This window comes from Cajanus cajan, chromosome 5 (assembly GCF_000230855.2).
Source record: "Cajanus cajan strain Asha chromosome 5, NIPB_CcT2T_4, whole genome shotgun sequence".
Taxonomy (NCBI): Eukaryota; Viridiplantae; Streptophyta; class Magnoliopsida; order Fabales; family Fabaceae; genus Cajanus; species Cajanus cajan.
In genome coordinates this window covers 69,842,737-69,869,517 of record NC_138521.1, presented here as the reverse complement: position 1 = coordinate 69,869,517, position 26,781 = coordinate 69,842,737, and the positions used below count along the sequence as shown (strand labels likewise).

General features: G+C 28.0%; 2 protein-coding genes across 4 annotated transcripts; both read right to left on the bottom strand.

Moving 5' to 3' along the window:
• Positions 1-2,202: 2,202 nt before the first annotated feature.
• LOC109789273 (nodulin-13) lies at positions 2,203-5,764 on the bottom strand. 2 transcript variants are annotated; one of them, XM_083075852.1, is made up of 3 exons: positions 5,517-5,764; positions 4,752-5,035; positions 2,203-2,717 (listed from the first exon to the last, which is right to left on the bottom strand). In XM_083075852.1, exons 1-2 carry the CDS (start codon positions 5,698-5,700, stop codon positions 4,752-4,754), a joined length of 468 nt encoding a protein of 155 aa, XP_082931978.1. In that variant the 5' UTR covers positions 5,701-5,764; the 3' UTR covers positions 2,203-2,717. The 2 variants fall into 2 exon arrangements, with proteins under 2 accessions (XP_082931978.1, XP_020203777.1); XM_020348188.3 differs by lacking the exon at positions 2,203-2,717 and having other exon boundaries at positions 4,532-5,035.
• Positions 5,765-16,230: 10,466 nt separating this feature from the next.
• Positions 16,231-17,407, bottom strand: LOC145958445 (nodulin-13-like). 2 transcript variants are annotated; one of them, XM_083075850.1, is made up of 2 exons: positions 17,165-17,407; positions 16,231-16,773 (listed from the first exon to the last, which is right to left on the bottom strand). In XM_083075850.1, the coding sequence occupies exons 1-2, from the start codon at positions 17,346-17,348 to the stop codon at positions 16,463-16,465; spliced, it is 495 nt and encodes a 164-aa protein (XP_082931976.1). In that variant the 5' UTR covers positions 17,349-17,407; the 3' UTR covers positions 16,231-16,462. The 2 variants fall into 2 exon arrangements, with proteins under 2 accessions (XP_082931976.1, XP_082931977.1); XM_083075851.1 differs by having other exon boundaries at positions 16,231-16,746; positions 17,165-17,403.
• Between the last annotated feature and the right edge of the window lie 9,374 nt (positions 17,408-26,781).

Sequence of the window (26,781 nt, the reverse complement as noted above, 5' to 3'; positions counted from 1 at the left end):
ATTCTTACAAATTATTAGCATATTCATAATCCTCAACACCTACTGAATCTAATGGTATAATTCATTCCTCAAACATAAATAATTCAACTTTTCCAAAACCTAGCCTACATGCACTTTTCTATAATTTCGTTTCCCAGAGCATTATTTTTACAAATAAATCATATATTCGTACTCCTAAATTCATACAGAATCAAATAATGCCAATAATTTTTCAAACAGAAATAATTATAAAGTTGCTCATAATCCTAAGGGTTCTTCTTCTACCCAATTTCCTCATGTAACTCCACATATAAATAATCTCTTTTTCTCCCGTACCTGGATACATAGGAACTCGGGCAGAACCTCCTCTTTTTCTTTAAATAAGGATCGGAACTAAGACTAGAGCAGAACCTCATCCTCTGAATTCCCCTTGGTCTTCAGAGAGAAGAAGAGGAACAAAAGAGAGAACAGAAGAGAAGAGAGAGTGAGAATGAGAGGTGTGTAGAAATGAGAGGATTTGAGGCCTATTTATAGGATTTTTCGCCCACCTACCACTACGGCCCGTTCCAAAATCGGAACGGCCCGTTCTGGGCCCTTCAAACCTACGTAAATTTTTCAACTGGAACGGCCCGTTCCCAAACCAGAACGGCCTGTTCTCAAACCTAGCAGAACGGCCAGTTCTCCTTCCAGAACGGCCCGTTCTCCAAACCAGAACGGCCCGTTCTCCCTCTGGAACGGCCCGTGCTCTAAACCGGAACGGCCCGTTCTCCCTCCAGAACGGCCCGTTCTGCTTCTCAAATTTTGGGCCTTTAACTTATTCCAGAACGGCCCGTTTCACTTTTGAAACAGCCCGTTCTGGGCAACGAATTGGGCCTACGGCCCATTGAAAATTGGGCTGTTACATAACTTACGTGTTTCTTTATCTCCGTCGTCCACCACGTCGTCTATGATCAAAGTAGGTTAATTATATATTCTTGTTGTCCATAAGTAATGTTAAATAAGTTAAAAAAAATTTATAAATATAGAATGTAATTTAATATATTAATTTGTACCATGTATTGAATGTAGAGAATAATGAAGATTGAATAAAAAATTAGAGTTTAAGAAAGAATAGAGTAGAAAGTGAGAAATAGAATTTAAAAGATAAAAATATAAAATATGATTATGTTGATTGTAAAAGAAAAAAAATCAAAAATAAAAAATAAAAAAAAGAATAAAATCATCAAAGAGTGACTAAAATGATAAAAAAGAAGAATGAGAAAAAGAAAAAGAAAGAAGAAGAGTAATAATGAAAGAAGGGGGTGAATAAAAAACAAGTTTAAAAATAAAACTTAAAATAAAAATTTAATTAAAAAGATATTTTAGAAATTTTATTTTAAAAAAAGAAATTAGAGATATATTTATAAAAGATAAGAGATGATATCATCAGCCTTTCACAATCAAATGGACAAATTGAATGATGGTGACCCTGTTAATTGCTTATTTGTGAACTGAATTATTGTGCATAAAATAATTAATACTTCTGGGCTTTAAATTCCTGATTTGATTTTGCTGCTGTATATGGGTCACAGTCGGCAAGCATATAAGCCCATAATTGAAGCTCACTGTCTGATCTTTATCAAAGTTAATTGGCCTCATTATATTATTTGGTGTTAATAAAAAAAATGAAGCAATAGTATCATTTTTCTTATTAATTTATTTTAACATTTTTTAACCTCTTATCTCCTTTAATATATTATTTTTATATTTATTTTAATATTTTTAAAAATTATGATCAATAAAAAAAATTTGCATCACAATATATATAAATTATTTATCATAAATTAAAATATAATTTAGAAGTTTAAAATTATTTATTTTTAATTATAAAATAACATATAATTAAAATATATTATAAATTTCAGTTATATAAAATAAATAGTTATCTTGTTCATTGTATAGCAAAGAATACTTTTCGCTGTAGTTTCAATATTTTAATTTTTTTTATAAAAATAATGATGTTGTTAATTTTTAATATAATATATATATATATATATATATATTTTATAATTTACCCCTATATAAATTATATCAATCTTAATGTATTTGTATCACATAAAAGTAATGCATTTAGATAAACAAAGATTATTTTTATAAGATTTATTATATATATATATATATATATATATATATATATATATATTCTAATCAATGTAAAAATTTTAAACGGTAGTTATTTTAAAATAGAAAGAATAGTTTAAAATATAATAATTAATATTATATTAGAAACTAAAATAATATTTTAATTTTTAATTTTTCTTTTGATACAATGCGAGATATAAAATAAGGAATAGTAGTGTACCAGGTACTAAGTACATACACCTGACACCACTTTGGTGAAACATTCAATATTTAGAAATAAAGTAACACGACATGCAAAATAGAAAATGACGAACTTAATTAATTAACACTGATTTAGTTGTAATCAGGATTAGCCAGAAGGAAATCCTCAATAGCCTTGAAGAAGAAAAGTGTTTTGTCCTTGTTAAACTTCAAGTATTCTTCATCAAATATTTCATTGTCTTTGGTATAGTGTTTCATTGTCTTCTTCACAAGGCATCCTCCATCTTTCCTTTCCACCACTTTGAATTCATTACAAATCTTCTCCACATGCTTTCCCAATGTACTTCCTTCAATCACATTATACTTCAACACAAACTTTTCTTTGTTAATCGCGTCTATTTGGCTCGTCGAATACCCTGCAATACTCGAGTTAAAATAGTAACCAATTAACAATTAAAAGATCTGAACTGTTTTTAATAATTATGTGAATAACTAAAGAATGTTTTCTTTATGAATCATTAGAGTTGTCCAAAAAATGAGAGGTTGAAGTAATACATATAGAAAGTTTAAATATATTTTTAATTTTTTAAATTTAAGATAAATTTATTTTTAATCTTTCAAATTTAAATCGATCTTTTTAGTTCTTGTAATTTCAAAAAAAAATTACTTTAATCTTGATACTTAAATTTTGTTGAAAAATTTGTCAAATATTATCACAAAAAATTTACCTAACATGTTATTGGTGATCTAAGGAATTAAAATAATTTTTTTTGAAATTACAGGGACTAAAATCAATAATTTTAAATTTAAAGGATAAAAAATAAATTTATCTTAAATTTGAGGAAGTAAAAATATATTTAAACCTATATAAAATCTTATTTTAAACTTTATTGTGATTTATAATTTTTAAGAGATAAAAAAGAAAATATATTTTATTTATATAGTATATATAGATTTTTTATATATAAAAAATTATCTCACAATTATATATATATATATATATATATATATATATATATATATATATATATATATATTTATTGTATCTGTTTTATCATGGAATTAGAACAATCACACCTCTGAACAACACCTAATATTTTAGTATATGTGTTTTACAAGTTAAATATTTAATATATATATATATATAATTAAAATTTAAAATAAATTATATATAAAAATATTATATTTAAATATATAATTTATATTTGAATTTTATATGAATAGATATTCTCAAATACAAATTATATTTTAGACATGAAAAATGATTTATATTGCAACACAAGATTATTTTTGAATATGATAATTTATTTTAAAAATACTAATATTTAATTCATAAATAAATATGATAAATAATAAATTAAAAGAATTAAAATATTTTTATCAAAAAATAACTCCTAAGGCTAAAAATACTCATAAAAAAATCTATTCAGCTTTAATATATAAGAATTAATTAAAGTTCTTATATATAGTTGAAATAATAAGTATAAAATTTTTATTGTCATCATTGTAATTTCAATCTATAACTAAAATAAAAAATTGATTAGAGACATATTTATTGAGATGAGATGAATCATATATATATATATATACTATTTGGACCAAAAATTAATTTATTCTTTTTAATTTTTATGTCTATAATAAAATTTTATTTAAAAAATTTATTATTGTATTTGGGGAAAAAATTTTCCGCTCAAACAGATTTTCTTTCTTTTTTTTTTCTCTTAATTTTTTTTTAAAAACATCTTATCTTAAAACAATAACTTTTCTTTTCTTTTTAATTTTTAATAAAACATATTTTGGATTCAATATATATATATATATATATATATTATTTATCATAAATTAAAATATAATTTATATGTTTAAAATTATTTATTTTATTTACAAAATAATATATAATTAAAATATTTATTTATAATAAATTTTTGTTATATAAAATAAATAGTTGTCTTGTTCATTGTATAGCAAAGAATACTTTTATCTGTAGTTTCAACATTTAATTTTAAAAAAAATAATGATGTTAATTTTTAATGTAATATTTAATTATTTTTTATAATTTACTCCTATATAAATTATATCAACCTTAATATATTTGTATCACATAAAAGTAATGCATTTAGATAAACAAAAACTTTTTATAAGATTGTATAATATATATATATATATATATATATATTTTGTTTCTGTATACAAATTTTAAATGGTAGTTATTTTAAAATAGAAAGAATAATTCAAAATATAATAATTAATATTTTATTAGAAATTAAAATAATATTTTAAAATTTATTTTTTCTTTTGATACAATGCGAGAAAAAGAATAAGGAAAATAGAACTGTACCAAGTACTAAATATAGATACATGATACCACTCTAGTGAAATATTAATTATTTGAAAATAAAGCAACACGACATGCAAAATAGAAAAGGATAACATAATTAATTAACACTGACTTAGTTGTAATCAGGATTAGCCAGAAGGAAATCCTCAAGGGTCTTGAAGAAGAGAAGTGTTTTGTCCTTATTAAACTTCAAATTTTTTTCATCGTATATTTCATTGTCTTTGGTATAGAATTTTATTATCTTCTTCACAATGCATCCTCCATCTTCCCTTTCAACCACTTTGAGATCATTATAGATCTTCTCCAATTGGTTCCCCAATATCATTCCTTCAATCACAGTATACTTGAACTCAAACTTTGCTTTATCAATCGCGTCTACTTGGCTCATCCAATATCCTGCAATACTCGAGTTAAAATAGTAACTAATTAACAATTAAAATTATTTTTAATAATTATATGAATAACTAAAGAATGTTTTCTTTATGAATCATTAGAGTCGTCCCAAAAATGAGAGGTTGAAATAATATATATAGAAAGTTTAAATATATTTTAAAATTTTTAACTTTAAGATAAATATATTTTTATTTTTTAAATTTAAAATTAATATTTTTAGTCTTTGTAATTTAAAAAAAAAATACTTTAGTCTTTATATTTAAATTTCGTTGAAAAGTTTATCAAATATTATCGCCTAAAATTTATCTATTGATGTTTTTATTAGTGAAAAGATCATATTAAACTCAACTGATATTACATCATTATCTCAATCTATCATTTTCAAACATGTTATTGATGATCTAAAAGATTAAAATAATTTTTTTTTAAATTATGGGAAGAATAAGTTTAGAAGGAGAATATATCTTAATTAATTAGCATTTACCTTTAAGAAGAGTAAGCTTGCAAATGGTTCCTGGCCCTCCATCTCCTTCAGTGAATTCAACGCTCTTAATGATTTTTGGCATTGCTTTTGGCCACAGAGTGACACAATCTTCAACAACGGCTTTGTAAAATTTTGCAGCGGAGATGGGGGAAACGTGCTCGACTTCACAAGTGAAAACACCCATTATTTTCTCACCTTAACTATATATCTTTTTCTCTCTTTGGCTCACTTCGTGGATTTTCCTGTGAGCCTTGTCGTTAATTTATAGGCGCTCTAGGTTACTACATGCTTGCTACTGTGATGTTGCCCCCACAACACCAAACTTTCATTAATTTTTAATAATTAATTTTTGACAAATCGATCAAAGGAATTACAATAGATCTTTCTAGATCTATGGCCGTTGAATATATTTAATTATTTATTATTTATACTTTATTATTTTGTTTATTTAATACATTGGGGATAACTGTAGTATACGAAACTCCTTTTAACCAGCAAAAATTACCATATGCTGATAAAATTATTCTTCGGTCTACTGTGTTAGGAAATATCTATTGCATGACAATCACCAAACATCGAGGTAATCTGTTTTCCTTGTCCACCAAATTATAATATTTATTGTTGGGATGCAAGCAAAGTCTCACATCGTTCAAATAAGAGGATGAACATGAGTTTATATATACACAGTTGTCTCTATTGGTAGAGAGGCCTTTTGGGTGATGTCCAAAAGCAAAACTGTGAGGGCTTAGGTCCAAAGTGGACAATATCACACCAATGCGGAGACATGAGTATATACTCATGACCTGATGGCTTCCCTTGAAAAAGGGGTAAAACCATGGTCCTCTATTTGAGGGGAGGATTGTTGGGATGCAAGTAAAGTCTCACATCATTCAAACAAGATGTGGATATGTGTTTATAAACACACAATTGTTTATCTCACCAATAGTCCTCTATTTGAGGGGAGTTATAAACACACAATTGTTTATCTCACCAATAGTCCTCTATTTGAGGGGAGGATTGTTGGGATGCAAGCAAAGTCCCACATCATTCAAACAAGATGATGGACATGTGTTTATAAACACACAATTGTTTATCTCACCAATGTGGAGACATGTGTGTATGTGTGTTGTAACCTTCGGTGCTCAACAAGCTCTTGTGTCGAAATTCTTAAACGATGGATGGTTAGGAGGCGTGTTCCGCTGTCATGAAAGAGGTATGCGATAACTCCCGATACACATTTACATATGTAATTATATATTGTCTTTGTCCCCCTCCACTATTTTCCTGCAAATCAAATTTCCAGATGGTCTATGAATGAAGATTTTGTTTGGCTAGACATATATTTCTTTCTCTTTCAATATTTTTGTATGGTACATGTGGGAATGACTTATATATTGCTAATTGGTACAGCAAAAAACTTCTAACATTCATTTTATGTATAAAAACAAATATTTTTATTAATGTTTCTACCCATCCGGATTATGACCGACTTGATTTGATTGTCTTTATACAATCTTGTGTGCTCAAGATATAGGGGTTAGTGTGCTCAAGATATTGCAAAACTTATTCAAATCAAAATCAAATATACATAAAAATAATAGTGATTAAAAATTTATTAATATTTTATATTTAACTTATTTAATACCCAAAAATAGTCATGAATATATAATTAAAATAACAAAAGAATATTTAAATACAAATTAAAGTCAGTTCCGTCAATCTTCTCCATCATCTTTTAAACTCATTTATTAGTTAATTATTAATTTACTTTATTTTTTATTCTTATTTTACATTTGACAATTGAAATCCTTCTTTTTCGAATTCAATATCTTTAAGTGCCTATTATATCATAATAAATGAAATTTTAATGGCATTTAATATATTTTTAGTGACAATAAAAATGAATAAAAACTCTTATAATGATTGAAAAAATATATATAAATTTTTGTGACATTTTTATTAACATTTATAATGGTTATTAATATTATTTTTTAAATGTATAATTAATTATCAATTTTTCCTGTGGTACACTTAACAATTATTAAAATTGAATATCCAATACTTTTTTTAATATATTTATTATGTGAGAAAGTAAATAATAATAAATAGCATTAACTATGATTTTTAAAACTAATTTAATGTCATTTTTAACCCTTGTCCTCTCAATTTTTTTTCACTCCCAATCAAAATGATAATGAAACAGGTTTTAATCAAAACAATATTTTATATTAATTAATAAAATATTATATTATGTGACAATATTCAATATTTTTTAATAGAATTAAAAATTGAATATAAGAATTAAAATAAATAATTTTTTAAAATTATAAAAATTAAAAATATTGATTTTAAATTTAAAATAATAAAAAGAGTTATTTTAAATTTAAATGATTAAAAATATATTTAAATTTCATTAAAAAGTAATATGATTATCTCAAATAATATTTATATTATATGTAATATTTTATTTGTATGTGATATATGTATTTTTTTTTAAATTTTAAAATGTGTTATATATCTTAAAATAATTATTAAAAAATAATGACTTTAAATTTTAAAAGAATAATTTTTTTAAAAAATATTGTACAAACAATTAAAACATTTTATTTTATTTGGAGTAAAAATATATTTAAATCAATTTTACTTTAATTTTTGTACATGTTATTTATTTTTTTAATTTTTAATTTTTATTTTCATCAATACAAAAAGGTAATTTTTATAAAATTATTCATAGATACTAGTATAATACTAGAAAATGAAGAATGTACCATATTGTATTATAACACGAGTATAATTTAAAACATACCTCACAGTGACATTAATAAAAAAAACCAGCAACAACAAAAATATGACAAAGTTTAAAAAAAATATAAAATAATGTGTGACATCCTTACTACCCCAACACATATATTGTAATAATGTAAGTAAATAAAGAGATAAATTTTTCAACATTGGTAACATGGTCCACATAAAACCTTCATAGATGTTCTTCAATATCCAAAATAATTGAAAATAAAACTTGAAAAAATAAAACATAAGAGTTTACAAATTATTTTCAAAAGAATAAGTGTAACTCCAAATACATATAAAAATCCATGTCCTAGAAATCCTCTACCTCGATGTCACAATATCAGAGCACACCCACAACTAAACTGTTGGCATTTTGGATGCCACTCATAGTCGGATCTTCCTCACCTAAAACATCCACAAATTATATGATAAGAAAAGAAAACATCTATATGTAAAGCACACAAGAAAACGTCACAATATAATTTTCATTACAACTCATTATATAATTACAATTTCCATCAGGTTCATACATGTCAAGTTCTACCGATAATAAGTCAACATTTCATCATCAAATCTCAATCGTACATATATACCACTATCACACAATCAACATTATGTCATGCTCACGTCGTCGTTGTCGCATTACTCGATCAGCATCGTGTGTACTCATTGCTACACGCATCATATAACCAACATGATGTCATGCTCATGCCACCGCTGTCGCATTACGCGATCAGCGTCGTGCCATGCTGACATATGTGCTAATTGCTACACACATCCCACACTATACCATGCTCACCCTACCGCTGTAGTAGGTTATGCTCAACGCCATGCCACACATGCATTTGTGTCAAGACATCACACCTTAGTCCACAACTCAATTTCCACATCACACACACAATCAACATTTCCACTCAAAATAACAAGTCATCCACATAACTTGCACTACATCCTTACACACATCAATATCATTACCAAGCATGCATATGAATCAAACACCAATTTACATCATATATCATCCATATATGAGCCAACTCTACAACCTAGTATCATACTACTTTAAACAAATTTTCGATCCACGTGATAACACCTTAGAACATAAAACAACATACATCTCCCTTTGACAACTGTTAAAAAATAACATACAGAGAGTCATACTCATCCAAATAAGCTCAAACCTATCTCAAGAGAAATATAAGAGGATAATCTACAACTCTTATGAAGACATGAAAGTCTAAAAAAATCATTTACTTAGCTAAAAATTTTAAATATATTTCATGCTAACAGCTTGACCCCTGTTCACTAAAACATCCATAACTGGAGTTCTAGACCTTCTTTTTAGCTAATTTCAATGCCATTGGAAAGCTAACATCCAAGGATACAATCTTTACAAAGAAATCAAAGTCTAATTCAAAAAATACCAAACTGTTGAGCGCTTCCCAAACTGCTCAACGCTTCCCAAACTGCTCAGTGTTTTACCTTCAAGGACACTCTCTTGTTACGTGGCCCACGAAGGGCTCAACCCTTTCAAACGACTCAGCCGTTTGATGACAGCAGCCTCCACACCTGAAACTCAAAAAATTCAACATATAACCCCTAGAATTCATCCCCATAATTGTAGATTTTAGAGATTGTATTAATAATAAACTTTTAATCTATTTAAAATTTAATGATTCAACCAAAATTCAATGTTCTAGATTCCCTTACGAACCCTAACTCACATACCCCTTTCCAATGATTCAATCTCTCTCTCAAAACATCAATTTTAACAATTCTTCATATATTCATAATCATAAACACACATAGAATCTATTAATACCAATAATTTTCCAGACATAAACAATTATAAAATTATTAAAAATTCCAAGGTAAAAAATGAGAATCCCCCCCTTTCCCCCGTACCTCATGATGCGAATCTGATAGTCTTGGTGAAATTTGAGGCTATTCTTGAGTTTTCCTCCTCAAAGCTTCTGTATATCTTCTCTTTGCCTCTTACTCCTTCAGAATGTAAAAAATGAGAACTGATGGGGTTAGTCTACTAACCCTTCCTTTTCATTTCCTCGGGCTGGGTCAATCCAACCCAACTCAATTCTGACCCGTTTCTCCTTCCTTTCCAAAATAATTATTAAATAAATAATAATAATAATATAAAATATATTTCTCTTCAATAAAAATAATAATATCTTGTTAGAGTTATTTTATGATATTTGTTTGAGGGGATATTTTATAAGGTTATTAAATAAGCAATTTCACAATAATGAGATATTGTCCGTTTTGGGCCTAAACCATCACGGTTTAACTTTTGTTCATCACCCAAAAGGCCTATCAATTATTGGAGTATGTTTGTATTTTATAAGTCGTTATTTTTTCTCTTATTTTATCGATGTGGGACTTGTTTGTATCCCAACAAATCTCTACATCCCAAAAATATAATAAAAATATAATTTTATAAATAATATTATTTTTTGAAAAATAGGATGTTACATAATGTCTAATACTTTAAGTGAAATATTGTTAAAATCTGTTTCATTATTTTTTTGATTGGAAGTGAAAAAAAAAATAGATGGAAGGACAGGGTTAAAAATAACATAAAATTAGTTTTAAAAATCAAAGTTAAGCCTATTTATTATTGTTTACTCCCTTACACAATAAATATACTAAAAAAGGTATTGGAGAGTGAATTTTAATAATTGTTAAAGTGTGCCCAAGACACACAATAAAAAAAATCGATTAACTATTTATTGACTTTTTTTATTATTGTCACTGAAAGTTTAAGAAATTTTTTTCTTCTAATATATATACTTTTTTATTATCGCAGCTCTAATTGATGTAAGATTTACAAGGTGAGTGGTATGTAAATAGATGGTGGGTGTGATAGAAAAGAATGGCACAATCCAAGAGGGGGGGTGAATTGGATTCAATGACCCTTTAAAAATTTATCAGAGTATTTTGGATCTTAATTTCAATCAAAACTTTTCTATGACAGAATTTCCAAACGAAGCCCTCCTAAAGACTTGTTATGAGAATATGAATGCAATGTGCTCACTTGATTACAACATAATGAGGTTCAACAATAATGTTCAATTACAAATTTAAACCATCAAGATTCACATACACTAGTTAATCAAGTTTTATCTTCTTTAATATTCAATTAAGCAATTACTTAAAGTAAGAGATAAGGTTGAAGAAGATTGCACAAGTCTTTTATACTAGTTCAGCCACTCCACATGTGACCTACATCCAGTCCTTAATCAACACCTGATTAAGATTTGTTCCACTATCTTTAATCAAGAAGGTTTACAAGCAAACACACATGCATATACTTCTATACTAAAGATAACCACTTTCTTGACCCCAAGAAAGCACCCCTTGTAGAACCCACTACAAGAAACCTTATTACTTGAGAAACCCTTCTCAAGATTTTCCACAAAGATTCACAAAGAATAAAAGGAACGAATTCACCTGGAATTCTTGAACAAATCTTTATCTTCCCCTTTCAAGAATATGATGATGATGATCTTCTACCAAAGCTTTTCACAAACGTTTTCACTCTTGGATTTCACAAAGAAAACTCTCCAAGATGTCACAAAGACTCACAAAAACGTTTTTCACAAATTGATTATCAGTTCCAACTCATGTCTGAAGTTTCTCAAAGTTCAAACTATTTATAAAAGTTTCAGACACAGATAATCGATTATTTTAAAGAATAATCGATTATTTTGTTCTTCAGGTTTTCTGGAAATCAACCAAGAACAATATAATCGATTATTTTGCTGGATAATCGATTATTCCAGAGAGTTGTTCCTGGGATAATCGATTATTTTGGCAAATAATCGATTATTACAGCAAGGCATTCCACTTAGCCTATCTGCTGAAATAATCGATTATATTTAACAATAATCGATTATTTTGAGTCAGTTCTTAAAACTTCATTTTAAGACTCAAAATAACTTTTCAATATTTTTAACTCATCATCATATACTCTCTACTTGTTTTAGATATAGCACTACAAGAAAAATCAACATTATCTACGGAAAAAATCCGTAGATAATGATGAAAATCCGTAGATAACTGATAATTATCTACGGAAAAAAATCCGTAGATAATAAGGTCGTAGATAACGTTATCTACGGAAAATTTTCCGTAGATAACGTTATCTACGGATTTTATCTACGAAAGGATGGGGCGGTGTTGTCGTAGGACGGGGCAGCATCCTCGGTGGAATCGAAGGTGTCGAGCCAGACGAGCGACTTCTTCCAGGGATCTCGAATCTCGACTGCGAAGCGGCCCCAGGGGCGCTTCTTGACGCCGTGAAAGCGCGTCTCCTTGGGCAGAGGGTGGTGGTGGGCGGCGACGGCTCTCCCTCGGTGCATCTGGGTGTGGAGGGTGCATAGAGTGGTTGTTGGGAGGAAGAGCAAGAACCACCAGGACGGTAGGTTTATTGCTCTTCTACAAGAACCATCAGGACAAGAGGAATGGGTTTGGGTGATGTGGCAGAGGAAGGCAAGGGAGTCAGAGGGAGAGGCAGCAACGACGGTGTAGGAGTGGAGGAGGGAGTTGGGGAAGCGGGGGTTGGAGGAGGAGGTTTGGGGATTTGAAGAGAGGGAGAGGAGGAGGGGGTTGGTGTTTGTTTGGAGGGAGAAGGGGTTAGGGTTCGCGATTGCGGAGCGGAATGAATGAGTAGGGTTTTTAGTTTTTATACTCCATTTCTTCCCCTTATTTATTTATTTATTTATTTGTTTTACATTGTACATTACCCTTCTAGTACTGTAATAATTTTGATTGTTTAGGGCTAATACGTGGAAATAATTTTTCTTCCAGTAAAAAAACTAAACATATGACTCTCTCTCTATATCATGTTAGGGATGAAAATAAGTTAATTCATACTTGGAATATATATATCTGATTTATTATTTATTATGAATTTTTTATAGGTCTAACCTTTTTAAAAATTTAGTCTATCTTAATAAAAGTCTATTATATATTAATGATATTAATAAATTTAACTTTTTAAAAAAATTAACAAATTTATTTTCAAATATATTATTACGAGTATTTTTTAATTTACGTGATAAAAATATATTTTTCCTCGTTATCATTAAACAGGTTTCCCGTAAACATGATCAAAACATTCTTATTTTATCTCTTTCTCATAAACAGGTTTTCCGTAGAAACCCATAGAGCACTTTAATACATATCAAAACATGATCATCCTCAAAATCAACCACATATCTACACATCACATCCAACAAGAAGCCCAACAGAATAATCAAAAGGCAAAATAGAAAACGTTCAGAACGGCCTGTTCCAAAACTAGAACGGCCCGTTTTAAAATCACATTTTACCTGCAACGCCCATATTTGGAATGGCCTATTCCCAAATCTAAACGGCCCGTTCTGGCTTCGCATTTTACTCATATAATCATGTGTTGGAACGACCCATTCCAATCTAATCTTTATAAGCCATTTTTGTAGTCTAGAATGACCCATTCTAGTTTGAGATTGACCCGTTCTTGGTTACTAAAAATCAAAATATTATCCAAAAAATATTATAATAAATAATGAAATTAAATTAATTAAATCTTATAATGGTTATTAGTATCAAAGAAATTGCTCTAGATTTTAGATTTTATTTATTATGTTTTATAATAAATAAAATCCAATATTAAATCAAAAGATTATAACAATCATAATTCAAATCCAGGTAAATATCTTTCATAATCAAAAGAAATCTAATATTAAATCAAAAGATAATAAAAATTATAACTAAAATATTTATAAAATTTCTAATATTAAATTTAGTATATATTAAAATTAATTAATTAAATATTTGTATTTAAGAAATTATTACAGATTTTAGATATATATTTTAAAGTTTTTATTTTATTAAATTAATTAAAAATTAATTATATTTTATCACTTTTTAATCAAGTGAGTGAATGATAATGAATTAACTAAAATTCTAAAATATATTTTAATTAAAAATAATTTTTTGGTAAATACGGTAACTAAAAAGTATTATAATAAATAATTAAATTAAAAAAGAATAAATTTTATAATGATTATTTTTTTAATGATGTTAAATTAAATATTCTAATTATTTTATAATAAATAAAAATGAAAAGATAATAAAAATATGTTTTACCTACGGAATTTATCTACGGAAATTTCCGTAGCTAAGTTATCTATGGAAATTTCCGTAGATAACTTATCTACGGAAATTTCCATAAATAATATTCCGTAGATAATTAAATTTTATCTACGGAAAAATTTCCGTAGATAATATTCCGTAGATAATAACAGTTTTTCTTGTAGTGTAGATTTTCTTATGCACAAAGTATACTAAGCACACAAAACTATAGAAACATATTCACAACAATTTATATCCTAAGTTCTATTACATAGCTCCAACTCATAGCATTTTCTTGACACTTCTTTGACTTTGTTTTTGTGCTCCAAGTTGTTGTTCTCATGTTGTGATCATCAAAACTCTTTTAAGCTCTCCCAAGCTCAACAGGGTGGTCTGATGTTATCTTAGAATAATAAGTTATAAGTCCAACTCAATCTTATAAAACCAGCTTACAAGGTAAAGATTGTTTTTCACTTATATACTATTTAATTATCTTATCTTAAGTTGATGTAAAACTTAAGTTTTTTTTTTCAATGAAATGAATTAAAAGTTATTCTTATTTTTTTTATTTACCATTTTCAATAATTATTCTTATAAATATATTTTTAATAATTATTATTTATTAACTATTAATATTTTTATTAAATAATAAAATAGAAATAATTAGTTTATTATCATTGAATAGTTGTTGCTAATAATAAATTTTGGTATACATTTTAATGACTATTATTTATTAATTATTAATATTTTTATTAGATAATAAAATAGAAATAATTATTTTATTATTATTAAATAATTATCGTTAATAGTACACTTGTGATAAATTCAAAAATTCTTGTAAAAAAATAAATAAAGATTAAATCACTCCAAACTACCTTGAGAACGTGTGTCTATATATATATATATATATATATATGTGTGTGTGTGTGTGTGCGCGCGCGCGCGTGTGCGTGTGTGAAAGAGAGAAAGAATTAAATTATTTAATAATTTGATATATTAGTATTTTGTACAATATATTATATATGAAATTTTTTATTTTATATAATTAAATTTATAATAAATAAAAATAATTAATACCTTTGGGGTTTAAACTCCTGATTAGATTTTGCTGCTGTATTATCTATGCATATGGATCACAGTCGGCAAGCATATAAGCCCATAATTGAAGCTCACTGTCTGATCCTTATCAAAGTTAATCGGCCTCATTATATTATTTGGTGTTAATAAAAAAAAAAATGAAACAATAGTATCATTTTTCTTATTAATTTATTTTAACATTTTTTAACCTCTTATCTCCTTTAATATATTATTTTCATATTTATTTTAATATTTTTAAAAATTATGATTAATAAAAAAAAATTGCATCACAATATATATAAATTATTTATCATAAAATAAAATATAATTTAGAAGTTTAAAATTATTTATTTTTAATTATAAAATAACATATAATTAAAATATATTATAAATTTTAGTTATATAAAATAAATAGTTATCTTGTTCATTGTATAGCAAAGAATACTTTTCGCTGTAGTTTCAATATTTTAATTTTTTTATAAAAATAATGATGTTGTTAATTTTTAATGTAATATATATATATATATATATATATATATATATATATATATATTACCCAATCTTAATGTATTTGTGTCACATAAAAGTAATGCATTTAGATAAACAAAGATTATTTTTATAAGATTTATAATATATATATATATATATATATATATATATATATATATATATATATATATATATATTCTAATCAATGTATAAAAATTTTAAACGGTAGTTATTTTAAAATAGAAAGAATAGTTTAAAATATAATAATTAATATTATATTAGAAACTAAAATAATATTTTAATTTTTAATTTTTCTTTTGATACAATGCGAGATATAAAATAGTGTACCAGGTACTAAGCACATATACCTAACACTACTTTGGTGAAACATTAAATATTTGGAAATAAAGCAACACGACATGCAAAACAGGAAATGACGAACTTAATTAATTAACACTGATTTAGTTGTAATCAGGATTAGCCAGAAGGAAATCTTCAATAGCCTTGAAGAAGAAAAGTGTTTTGTCCTTGTTAAACTTCAAGTATTCTTCATCAAATATTTCATTGTCTTTGGTATAGTGTTTCATTGTCTTCTTCACAAGGCATCCTCCATCTTTCCTTTCCACCACTTTGAATTCATTACAAATCTTCTCCAATTGCTTCCCCAATGTACTTCCTTCAATCACACTATACTTCAACTCAAACTTTTCTTTGTCAATCGCGTCTATTTGGCTCGTCGAATACCCTGTAATACTCGAGTTAAAATAGTAACCTGTTAACAATTAAAAGATCTGAACTGTTTTTATTTATATAGTATATATAGATTTTTTATATATAAAAAATTATCTCACAATTATATATATATTGTATCTGTTTTATCATGGACTTAGAACAATCACACCTCTCAACAACACTTAAGATCTGTCATGATCTATGTTAAAAAATCAAACTTTAGTTTCTAGTTAAAAAAAAAAAAAAACTACCAAAATACTTGAAATCACGAGTCCGGTATTTTGATCATATAGATGCTTATAAACAAATTTATTAGCATAAGCTCATGGTAGAGATAGATTAACATGAATGCAGATTGCAGAATGACACCAGCACCTAAGCTAGCTAGTGCTTAGAGAGAGTCTTATCTATCTTAATTAATTAGCATTTACCTTCAGCAATAGTAAGCTTCCTAATGCTTCCTGGCCCTCCATCTCCTTCAATGATTTCAAAGCTCTTAATCATTTTTGGTAATGCTTTTGGCCACACAGTGCCACCATCTTCAACAATGGCTTTGTAAAATTTTGCAGCGGAGATGGGGGAAACGTGCTCGACTTCACAAGTGAAAACACCCATTATTTTCTCACCTTAACTATATATCTTTTCCTCTCTTTGGCTCACTTCGTGGATTTTCCAGTGAGCCTTGTCGTTAATTTATAGGCGCTCTAGGTTACTACATGCTTGCTACTGTGATGTTGCCCCCACAACACCAAACTTTCATTAATTTTTCATAATTAATTTTTGACAAATCGATCAAAGGAATTACAATAGATCTTTTTAGATCTATGGCCGTTGAATATATTTAATTATTTATTATTTATACTTTATTATTTTGTTTATTTAATACATTGGGGATAACTGTAGTATACGAAACTCCTTTTAACCAGCAAAAATTACCATATGCTGACAAAATTATTCTTCGGTCTACTGTGTTAGGAAATATTTATTGCATGACAATCACCAAACATTGAGGTAATCTGTTTTCTTTGCCCACCAAATTATAATATTTATTGTTGGGATGCAAGCAAAGTCTCACATCGTTCAAATAAGAGGATGAACATGAGTTTATATACACACAGTTGTCTCTATTGGTAGAGAGACCTTTTGGGTGATGTCCAAAAGCAAAACTGTGAAGGCTTAGGTCCAAAGTGGACAATATCTCACCAATGCGGAGACATGTGTATATACTCATGACCTGATGGCTTCCCTTGAAAAGGGGGTAAAACCATGGTCCTCTATTTGAGGGGATGATTGTTGGGATGCAAGTAAAGTCTCACATCATTCAAACAAGATGATGGACATGTGTTTATAAACACACAATTGTTTATCTCACCAATAGTCCTCTATTTGAGGGGAGAATTGTTGGGATGCAAGCAAAGTCCCACATCATTCAAACAAGATGATGGACATGTGTTTATAAACACACAATTGTTTATCTCACCAATGTGGAGACATGTGTTTATGTGTGTGGTAACCTTCGGTGCTCAACAAGTGGTATCAGAGCCGATGACTGGCAGGTGGATTCAAGTTTGGGATCCCTTGTGTCAAAATTCCTAAACGATGGAGGGTTAGGAGGCGTGTCCCGCTGTCATGATGGAGCGGTGCTCAAGAAGTGGACAATATCTCACCAATGCGGAGACATGTGTATATATATACTCATGACCTGATGGCTTCCCTTGAAAAGGGGATAAAACCATGGTCCTCTATTTGAGGGGAGGATTGTTGGGATGCAAGCAAAGTCTCACATCATTCAAACAAGATGATGGACATGTTTTTATAAACACACAATTGTTTATCTCACCAATGTGGAGACATGTGTGTATGTGTGTGATAACCTTCGGTGCTCAACAAGTGGTATCAGAGAGCCCACATCATTCATGACCTGATGGCTTCCCTTGAAAATGGGGTAAAACCATGGTCCTCTATTTGAGGAGAGGATTATTAGGATGCAAGCAAAGTCCAACATCATTCAAACAAGATGATGGACATGTGTTTATAAACACACAATTATTTATCTCACCAATGGTCCTCTATTTGAGGGGAGGATTGTTGGGATGCAAGCAAAGTCCCACATCATTCAAACAAGATGATGGACATGTGTTTATAAACACACAATTGTATCTTACCAATGTGGAGACATGTGTGTATGTGTGTGGTAACCTTCGGTGCTCAACAAGTGGTATCAGAGTCGATGACTGGCAGGTGGATCCAAGTTTAGGACCCCTTGTGTCGAAATTCCTAAACAATGGAGGGTTAGGAGGCGTGTCCCGCTGTCATGAAGGATGTCATGATGTCCAAAAGCAAAACCGTGAAGACTTGGACGCAAAACGAACAATATCTCACCAATGTAGAGACATGTATATATATCGATAACTCCCGATACACATTTACATGTGTAATTATATATTGTCTTTGTCCCCCTCCACTATTTTCCTGCAAATCAAACTTCCAGATGGTCTATGAATGAAGATTTTGTTTGGCTAGACATATATTTCTTTCTCTTTCAATATTTTTGTATGGTACATGTGGGAATGACTTATATATTGCTAATTGGTACAGCAAAAAACTTCTAACATTCATTTTATGTATAAAAACAAATATTTTGATTAATGTTTCTACCCATCCGGATTATGACCGACTTGATTTGATTGTCTTTATACAATCTTGTGTGCTCAAGATATAGGGGTTAGTGTGCTCAAGATATTGCAAAACATTCAAATCAAAGTCAAATATACATAAAAATAATAGTGATTAAAAATTTATTAATATTTTATATTTAACTTATTTAATACCCAAAATAGTCATGAATATATAATTAAAATAACAAAAGAAAATTTAAATACAAATTAAAGTCAGTTCCGTCAATCTTCTCCATCATCTTTTAAACTCATTTATTAATTAATTATTAATTTACTTTATTTTTTATTCTTATTTTACATTTGACAATTGAAATCCTTCTTTTTCGAATTCAATATCTTTAAGTGCCTATTAGTATTATATCATAATAAATGAAATTTTAATGGCATTTAATATGTTTTTAGTGACAATAAAAATGAATAAAAACTCTTATAATGATTGAAAAAATATATATAAATTTTTGTGACATTTTTATTAACATTTATAATGGTTATTAATATTATTTTTTAAATGTTTATAATTAATTATCAATTTTTCCTGTGGTACACTTAACAATTATTAAAATTGAATATCCAATACTTTTTTTAATATATTTATTATATGAGAAAGTAAATAATAATAAATAGCATTAACTATGATTTTTAAAACTAATTTAATGTCATTTTTAACCCTTGTCCTCTCAATTTTTTTTCACTCCCAATCAAAATGATAATGAAACAGGTTTTAATCAAAACAATATTTTATATTAATAAATAAAATATTATATTATGTGACAATATTCAATATTTTTTAATAAAATTAAAAATTGAATATAAGAATTAAAATAAATAATTTTTTAAAATTATAAAAATTAAAAATATTGATTTTAAATTTAAAACAATAAAAAGAGTTATTTTAAATTTAAATGATTAAAAATATATTTAAATTTCATTAAAAAGTAATATGATTATCTCAAATAATATTTATATTATATGTAATATTTTATTTGTATGTGATATATGTATTTTTTTTAAAAATTTTAAAATGTGTAATATATCTTAAAATAATTATTAAAAAATAATGACTTTAAATTTTAAAAGAATAATTTTTTTAAAAATATTGTACAAACAATTAAAACATTTTATTTTATTTGGAGTAAAAATATATTTAAATCAATTTTATTTTAATTTTTGTACATGTTATTTATTTTTTTAATTTTTAATTTTTATTTTCATCAATACAAAAAGGTAATTTTTATAAAATTATTCATAGATACCGGTATAATACTAGAAAATGAAGAATATACCATGTTGTATTATAATACGAGTATAATTTAAAACATACCTCACAGTGACATTAATAAAAAAAACCAGCAACAACAAAAATATGACAAAGTTTAAAAAAAATATAAAATAATGTGTGACATCCTTACTACCCCAACACATATATTGTAATAATGTAAGTAAATAAAGAGATAAATTTTTCAACATTGGTAACATGGTCCACATAAAACCTTCATAGATGTTCTTCAATATCCAAAATAATTGAAAATAAAACTTGAAAAAATAAAACATAAGAGTTTACAAATTATTTTCAAAAGAATAAGTGTAACTCCAAATACATATAAAAATCCATGTCCTAGAAATCATCTACCTCGATGTCACAATATCAGAGCACACCCACAACTAAACTGTTGGCATTTTGGATGCCACTCATAGTCGGATCTTCCTCACCTAAAACATCCACAAATTATATGATAAGAAAAGAAAACATCTATATGTAAAGCACACAAGAAAACGTCACAATATAATTTTCATTACAACTCATTATATAATTACAATTTCCATCAGGTTCATACATGTCAAGTTCTACCGATAATAAGTCAACATTTCATCATCAAATCTCAATCGTACATATATACCACTATCACACAATCAACATTATGTCATGCTCACGTCGTCGTTGTTGCATTACTCGATCAGCGTCGTGTGTACTCATTGCTACACGCATCATATAACCAAAAATAATAATATCTTGTTAGGGTTATTTTATGATATTTGTTTGAGGGGATATTTTATAAGGTTATTAAATAAGCAATTTCACAATAATGAGATATTGTCCGTTTTGGGCCTAAACCATCACGGTTTAACTTTTGTTCATCACCCAAAAGGCCTATCAATTATTGGAGTATGTTTGTATTTTATAAGTCGTTATTTTTTCTCTTATTTTATCGATGTGGGACTTGTTTGTATCCCAACAAATCTCTACATCCCAAAAATATAATAAAAATATAATTTTATAAATAATATTATTTTTTGAAAAATAGGATGTTACATAATGTCTTATACTTTAAGTGAAATATTGTTAAAATCTGTTTCATTATTTTTTTGATTGGAAGTGAAAAAAAAAATAGATGGAAGGACAGGGTTAAAAATAACATAAAATTAGTTTTAAAAATCAAAGTTAAGCCTATTTATTATTGTTTACTCCCTTACACAATAAATATACTAAAAAAGGTATTGGAGAGTGAATTTTAATAATTGTTAAAGTGTGCCCAAGACACACAATAAAAAAAATCGATTAACTATTTATTAACTTTTTTTATTATTGTCACTGAAAGTTTAAGAAATTTTTTTCTTCTAATATATATACTTTTTTATTATCGCAGCTCTAATTGATGTAAGATTTACAAGGTGAGTGGTATGTAAATAGATGGTGGGTGTGATAGAAAAGAATGGCACAATCTAAGAGGGGGGGGTGAATTGGATTCAATGACCCTTTAAAAATTTATCAGAGTATTTTGGATCTTAATTTCAATCAAAACTTTTCTATGACAGAATTTCCAAACGAAGCTCTCCTAAAGACTTGTTATGAGAATATGAATGCAATGTGTGTAACATCCCAAATTTTATTCAATGAAAAGAAATATTTTTTTTTATGTGAATAAGTATTTTATTTATGTATTTTACTATTTACGTATACGTATTTTACTATTTATGTATACATATTTTTACTATTTATGTATACGTATTTTACTATTTACGAATACGTATGTATGAATAGTATTTTACTATGCAATTGCACAGTGAAGGGGCGGCTGAAACGTGGGCTGCGGATTCTTTCCGTTTCAAAATTTTAATTAATTTGAATATAATAATGAATAGTGCATAGTGCATAGTAATTTATAATATTATTTTAATGAATAGTACATAGTGCATAGTAACTTCAAAAATTCTATAAATAGGGGCCTAAGGTTTTGAAAATTTAGAATTCTAGAGAGAAGGAAATTCTGGAGGAATAGAGAGAGAAAGTAAGAGAGAGAGAAGGAGAAAGAAAAGGAGGTTCTGCTCTAGTGTCTTGTTTAAGGAGAAAGAGGAAGAGATTCTGCCCTAATTCCGATTCCTTTTAAGGAAAGATAGAGAGGAGGAGATTCTGCCCAAATTTCTGTAAACCCAGGTAAGGGGGGGAGTGGGAAACCTCGCTTGGGGGGTGTGGGAATAATTGTTAAATAGTTTGTTTGTTGGATTGGCTCCCGATCCCTTGCATGTTGTTTATTTCTTTGAATATGTATTATTGATGTGTTTTGTTTTATATCTTATTTATTTACATATTAAAATCTGTTATTTGAATGGAAGGCTAAGCCTCCTAAGTATTTATAAATTTGTCATCTATTATTTAAATGGAAGGCTGAGCCTCCTTATTATCTTATATTACCTTTTAAGCTTCCTACTTTACTTAAAAGATCTTAATATATTATTATTGAAAAATATGATACCTAAGCAACCTCTGGACTGTTGGATTGTTGGACTGTTGGATTGTTGGACTGTTGGACTGTTGGACTGTTTGGACTGTTGGACTGTTTGGACTGTTGGACTATTGGACTATTAAATTGGATTATTGAAATAATTCTTAATTATGAAATATGAATATAATATGTGTAACATGCTAAAGGTTGAGTCTGTGAATGTATGACATGCATCATATGCACATATTACTCCAGGTGTGCCGCTGAGGCCGCATACCCACGACTAACAAGGTGTACCTTTGAGTCACCCACGATATGCTAACGAGGTGTATGAACACCAATGATAGGTGTACCTTAGGGTCACCGACAATTGTATAGGTGTGCCTTCGGGTCACCAGTGATGAATTCTGCAACTTCCGTATGGCGCCACATGCATACATTAGTGAGTCAAGTCAAGAAAATCATTATACATAAGCATATATGTGAGATTGATTATATATGTGAATTATATTGTGTGTGTGTGTGCTATTTAACTTTTATTTCTATATCTGCAACTGAGTGAGAAGTTTCTCACTCCCTTGTCATTTTTGTGTATATTTAAATTATGATGCAGATAATTAGCATGAGGCTGAGGATGTTGGTGGTGAAGCTTAGGCTTCTGTTTGGGTTTCGCTCTGATAGGATGTGACATCGGGATTAGCTAGACTTATTGTTAAATTATTATTATTTTTTCTTTTGTAATTTTTATGTTATTTATGTTGAAAGTGTGTATTTTTGTCATATTATAATTTTACTAAAAGATTATAAGTTAATTCCTAACTAGGAGGCTCTGCCACCTTTACTGGGATTAATCTATAATCTTTATTTTATTATTTCTTGACAATTTGATACTTACAGTTGAAAATTATGAATGTGCATCTTTTACCCAATGATACTTGAGATAATTATTTTATATTAGACCAAGAAAGAATATATATATAGATGGTTTATATCTATTGTAATTATGTTGGGGTAGAGGGTGTCACATTTAGTGGTATCAGAGCAAGTCGATTTTATCAACCGTGTGTGTTATGTGCTTATCATGACTCTGTTGTGTACTCTGACTATGTCTTGTTTGTTGTGTACTATGATGATGATGTTCGTCTTGTGTTGATATTGTTGAGTTTGAGATTGTTAAGTTAGTTTGTAATCAGAGGAATGATAATCATGATAGTGTTAGCCAACTCGAATTATTAGAACCTTGGATGGGAGGTGATATATTGAGTGTACTAAGAGTTTATGATTGGTGAAGTTTCTGACATCTATAGTTGTAGCAGGTTGAATCTAAAGGTGGTTGTCTCTTTGGTGAGAGATCGAAATGATGTTAATTCCCTTAAGTGTTATTATTGGTATGTTAATTATTTATGGTTTAGGTAGCATGTGAGTTGTTTTGATTGAGAAAAGTAAGGAGAGACTTGAATGAGAAATTAAGTAGTGAATTTGGAAAAAGTTGAGGTATTTTGTGGCATTAGATATATTGATACATTATTGCTATTTGGTGTCGAAAATATTTTCATTATAGTTTGTTATGATAGTATGAGTATTATATCGACAAAATTTATATTTTGAGGTCTTTATGAAGAATATGGCTTTAGATATTATCTTTTCAATTAGGATAAGATGAAACAAAAATCTAGAACTTCAAGTTATGACTGCCTTGGTGATTAGAAATTTAGTAAGCACTGAATTTATTAGTGGTGATATTTGAATCTTTAGCTAAAGAGATGATCTCTTGGAAATCTTATGTCTTCATAAAGAGTTGTAGCTTATTCACTTAACTTTCGTTTGAGATAGGTTTGAAATCACTTGGATGAATACAACTCGGTTTGTCAGGTAGATATATGCTATCATGATATTTTGAGTTGTTAGGCATAAAAATAGATTTAAACTAGATTGTCTAAGTATGAATTTGGATTGTATGAGGTGAGTATTTTAGACCATGAAATTTCTTGCGGAGGAAGATCTACTTAAGTTGTGCTTAAGTGAGAGATACTTGAGTCAATTAGTAAAATCAGGAGTCTTGTTTGATAGTTTATATGAAAATTCAGTGAGTAATTTTTTTTTTTAACAGCTGTTCATGGTTTAAACTGCTCTCACTATAAAAATTGCTTTTGCCTTCGTTTCTTTGGTTATTAAGATGTTTCAGTTCACTAGGTTGTTTCTTGCCTACCCTTGGAATCAACCGTAAGGATAATCTATATCAGGAATTCTTGAACCTTTGTATATTTTTAACTACCCAAATCATTTCGTTGCTTACTTCTTTGAATTACTTACTATTACCTTTGACTGAATTGACTAGAAAGGAGTTACATTAGTATGGGATAACAATTGAGGAAATAGTTTTCAAACTCTTAAGGAAAGATTGACTAGTGTTAATATTACTAGATTTTAGTAAGATTATTGTGATATATAAATATGTCTCTGAAAATAGGTTTAGGAAGAATATTGTGGCAAGAAGAAAAGATAGTAGCTTATGTTTCTAAGAAATTGAAAATTCATGAGAGAAATTACCTTACCCATAACCTTGTTAGCGACTTTGTCATTTATATTAAGATTTGGAGACACTAACTATATGATTCTATGGTTGAGGTATTTAGTGATCATAAGAACCTTAAATATCTTTTGACCAAAGGGGTTGAATACGAGATAAAAGAGATAGTTGAAATTTCTTAAGGAGTAAAATTTTGATCTTATTATTTGGCTAAAGCCATTGTGGTGATTGATGTTTTGAGGAAATCTTTATCTTTCATTATGATTAGAGAGATGAATCTTTTTGGCTCAAATTAGAAATTTAAGTTTGGATTATAAGGTTACTTCTAGTATTGTGAGATTAAGTATGAATAGCGAATGGATTGTTGAAGAAAATTATAGGAGCATAATTAGTTGATTTATTTTGGTAACAAGTTATAAGGCTATAGGTTAAGGTGATGGATATGATTATGACTTGGGTGAAGATGAAATGGTGAAACTTGAGAACTGATATGGATACCGAGTGTACATTATGCTTAGGTACCTGATCTTTAGAATTGATCATAGAAGAGTTTGAATTGGTTGTAGATAGAGTAGTAAAATTAGTGATCTGATATGTGTATCTAATGCTTAGGTGTTGATGTTGTGGCAAATATCTGGATTACAATGATAACCAAATTATTATTTTGATGATTTAAGGATTGAATTTGATTGCAGAATTTAGAAACTTATGCTTGATGTGTAAGATTACCATAGTAACATTGAATTATTTATGTTGGAAGTAACTAATAGATGAGATTAGAAGAACTAGGAGTTAGATCCTTTATTAGTGACCCAAATAAGCAAGAGATTAGAAAGGACACAGTTGGATGTCTAGTTATAAAACTTGAAAGGACATAAGAGTACTCTTAACATTTATTTAGGAGTTACTAAAATGTATCAGAGTGGCGCAGGGGAAGCGTGATGGTCTAATATGGAAAGAGAAGTAGAGAACTTGAATCAAGATATGGAGAGTGAGTTTAAATTTGGAGTGGATGGAGTTTTGAGATTTAAGGATAAGTTGGGCATTCCTAGTGTGCTAGAATTTAATAAAGCAATCCTAGAAGAAGGTCATAAGAGTATCTTTAGTATCCATTCAGA